This window comes from Bison bison, unplaced genomic scaffold (assembly GCF_000754665.1).
Source record: "Bison bison bison isolate TAMUID 2011002044 unplaced genomic scaffold, Bison_UMD1.0 scf7180017864235, whole genome shotgun sequence".
NCBI classification, from domain to species: Eukaryota; Metazoa; Chordata; class Mammalia; order Artiodactyla; family Bovidae; genus Bison; species Bison bison.
The window spans coordinates 8,312,960-8,316,910 of NW_011494807.1; the positions used below are offsets into that span (position 1 = coordinate 8,312,960).

Genomic DNA, 3,951 nt, shown 5'->3' on the forward strand with positions numbered 1-3,951 from the left:
GATGTAGGGAAACTGGAGTGTTTGCATTGCTGGTGAGAGTGTGAAATGATACAGCTGCTGTGGGAAACAGTTTGGTGGTTACTCAAATGTTTAAACAAGGAATTACTGTATATCCAATAATTTATTACTCTTAGTCATATACCCAAAGAAATTAAAAGCCGGGAGTCAAAGAGATGTTTTTAGGCCAGGGTTTGTTTCAGCATTACAGTAGCCAAAAGGTAGAAACAACCTAATTATGTATCAGCAGATGAATGGATAAACAAAATACTGTAAATACATAGAATGGAATATTATTCAGCCGTAAAAAGGAGAGTAGTTCTAATAGATGCTGTAACGTGGATGAACCTAGAAGACCATATGCTAAATGAAATAAGCCAGGGCCTGGAGGGAGGAAAGAATTAGTGTTTAGAGAATTTCTGTTTAGGGTGATGGGAAAGTTTTTTGGAAATAAATAGTGGGGTTGGTTGTACAACACTGTGAATGTGATTAATGCCATTGAATTGTGCATTTTAAAATGGCTAAAATGGCAAACTACTTTATCTTTTATGTGTACTCAGCCTTGAGAATAGGATTTTCAGTGTGTTTTAAAAATATTATAAAAGAAGAAATTAATTGGATTTGGGGGCATATTTGTTAAGCACATTGAATTGCAACTCTGCACGAAGTTGCGAGAACAGTTGATGGAATTCTAAACTGTAGCCAGCAATGCATGTCTTCAATTGGACTTCTGATCAGGTTTTAATGGCTGTTATCAAAATATATATAATTGAGAGTATCACTGTATTGTTATGATTTTTATGAAGGGTTAAGTATATTCCATCATCTTTCTCTTACTAAAATCAAAAATTTTGATAAGTCATGAAAGTACAAAAATTTAGAACTTTTCATCTGTTTAATTTTATCTTCTATTTTTATATGTTTAATCATAAGTAATATGATTTATATAGTATATGTAATTTATTATAAGTATGCACGTATTGCTCAAGAATTTTTACTGATAAGAGTGCACAATTTTGAAATGTTTAGAGTCTGTCCATTAGGATATTGTCATTTAAAAACCATTTTGTGAATAGTGTATCTTTAAAGTTGTATTTTTTTCTGTGTTTTAGGCTGCTGGTCTTGGGCGTATGAAACCAAACACACTTGTCCTTGGATTTAAGAAAGACTGGTTGCAAGCAGATATGAGGGATGTAGATATGTATATAAACTTATTTCAGTAAGTATCCTTTTAATTCAGTAATTTAGTTGATTGAGAAAGTACTGATTTTGAAAGCTTGCACTGGTTTTTGAAGTCCGTTCTTACATAGTCTTTTCTAGTAAAAGGATAAGAATGAAAATAATCACTTGGAAATTATTTCCATTTCCTTTTTAAAATGCACTTAATATGTTTGCTTTTCCGCACCTTTGAGTTTACTATTCACTTTTCAGTGGTATTGTCAATGAAGTTTATAAGATAGCTTAGTTTTGATTTACATCAGTTTACAGGTTGTCTCAGAGAAGGCAATGGCACCCCACTCCAGTACTCTTGCTGGGAAAATCCCATGGACGGAGGAGCCTAGTCGGCTGCAGTCCATGGGGTCGCTAAGAGTCGGACACAACTGAGCGACTTCACTTTCTCTTTTCACTTTCATGCATTGGAGAAGGAAATGGCAACTCACTCCAGTGTTCTTGCCTGGAGAATCCCAGGGACGGGGAAGCCTGGTGGGCTGCCGTCTATGGGGTCACACGGAGTCGGACACGACTGAAGTGACTTAGCATAGCATAGCATACAGGTTGTCTAATGAGTTCTTATCCTTTTGTTACTTTGTCTTTCTGATATTACTATATCCATGTTGTTATTAATTTTTGCATATGTATTTTAATATATTACAAATATGTTTTGGAACTGAATTTTTTAATAAAAAATAAAATTTCTTTTTATTTTGTTAGATTTTGTTTTTAAGCTTGAAAAGTACTTTCTTTTTCTATAATAGTATTCCTGGTATTTATTTAGCAAATCTCTTTGTCTCGTCCACATGAGCATAAGGATTCCCTCTCCCTACATCATAGTTGATTGAAGAGTAGCTTCTTCTTGTCATAGCTGCTGATGAAATAGAACAGTTCACTCTTTATAAAGTAATTTCTTAATAAAAATTTTCATTTTAAAGAAAAATTTATATCTAGTAAAATAACTCTTAAGACCAGATTCACATCCTATTTCTCTGTGAATTTTTGTCTGTTTATCCTTAACTAACTGGAGCTGCTTCCCTTCCCAGAGCTCCTATTGTGTCTATTGATAGAACCATATAATTATTTGCCTGTGTCACATATAATATTTTTGTTTTTGTAGCTGCCTTGAAACATTTTTGTGGAAGTACCCAGGTCTTATACTTTATTTTTATAAATCTCCTTGTATTGATTAGTAAAATATGCCATACATAAGATTTCCCAAGGAATTGTTAAGTGGTTTTAGTAAAACTCAAGCTCTGCTGGTTTGTCAGAGGTTGTGACTGTTCTTCGGGCTTGTTACTTGTTTATAAACAGCATTTCATTCTCCCTTTCTTATTCTGTGGTCTGTACTTTGTATACATGGGGATCAGGGAAAGAAGGACAGTATGAAAGAAAGAATCCATCATGTGGGCCTTGAGCCAGGGAGTATGCTTTTTTCCTTTGCACATATAAGAGCAGTGAGATGGAATAGTTATCCTAGAAGAGAGAAAAAGGGACATTTTTGCAAATAATTATTCGTTTTTTGCTGTGTCTGTAATAATGGGAGCCCTGAAAGAAGGGAGTCTTATCTGACACTGATCTTGCAGGAACTGAAGTGAATGTTTGCTCTGAAAGTCTGGTATTATGTGTCAGGCAGCAGTTTTAAATAGGTCAAATATTGCTCTCTGGTTTCTTAAACTATAAGAGTTGGTGGCTGTTTGAAAGCAGTGATATGTCTTACTCTTTTATCTTGTGACACTTATGTTTTGGCTGTGATTTGAAATACCTGGAACAGTTGAGGTATACTTTATTTACTGTATATGTATTAACAGTATGGAGGGTCTAAAACTGCAAATCAATTTCTATAGCTTAAAGAAATTATATAGATTATAGGAATTTCTATATGTTATAGCAAAAATATTTAGCTTAGAGCTATATTCTCTGAATTTTCTTAAAGGAAATTGATTTTGGTTCAGTTACTTTATTAACTATTTAAAAAAATACTTGTAGTTATTTCTTTTCTAAGAGTTAATTAGACTTCTGACAGTAGAGCTGAGAATGTCTATTCATTTTTTCTCCAGTGAATCTCTTTTGACCATGTTTAAAATTCAACCAAGGAGAAATGAGGTTGTCTCCCTGTGATTTAAAACAACAATGATAAGAGACCTTTTACAATGACATATTTATCAATAGGAGCAAAAATTTGATCATTTTATTAGTTTTCTTTTTGTTATGTCTAGCTACCATATCATTTTTATATGCATATTATAAACATTGATTACTTGTGTAAGTAAAGATAATAACTAGAGAAAAGCCTGCTGCCATTGGGCTTCCCTCATAGTTCAGTTGGTAAAGAATCCACCTGCAATGCAGGAGACCCCGGTTCTATTCCTGGGTTGGGAAGATGCCCTGGAGAATGGATAGACTACCCACTCCAGTATTCTGGCCTGGAGAATTCCATGGACTGTATAGTCCATGGGGTCACAAAGAGTCAGACACGACTGAGTGACTTTCACTTTCACTCCAGGGAACAATAAGTTTTTTAAGTGCCTTTAACAGCTTAGGTCTACATGATTTATGATGTTAACAAAGTTTTCAGAATTTAAGTCTGGTTTTAGAGTTGTCTTCGAGGTTTTAATGTATTTTACCTATATATAAGAGACTCCTGTTTTTGTTTTTAAAATAATTAAAAGGGCATATCAATACATGTCTGCAAATGCATATATAATCTTAGGACCACTTTTTAAACCAGTTTTGTAAAAA

The 3,951-nt window shown here is 33.7% G+C and overlaps 1 protein-coding gene across 1 annotated transcript in view; it reads left to right on the plus strand.

Annotated features, from left to right (window-relative positions):
• SLC12A2 (solute carrier family 12 (sodium/potassium/chloride transporter), member 2) overlaps positions 1-3,951 on the plus strand; it is a 113,423-nt gene that overhangs the window by 92,757 nt on the left and 16,715 nt on the right. The window contains exon 22 of the mRNA XM_010846348.1: positions 1,110-1,216. Coding sequence (XP_010844650.1) covers positions 1,110-1,216 — 107 coding nt within the window. The remainder of the gene's footprint in view (positions 1-1,109; positions 1,217-3,951) is intronic.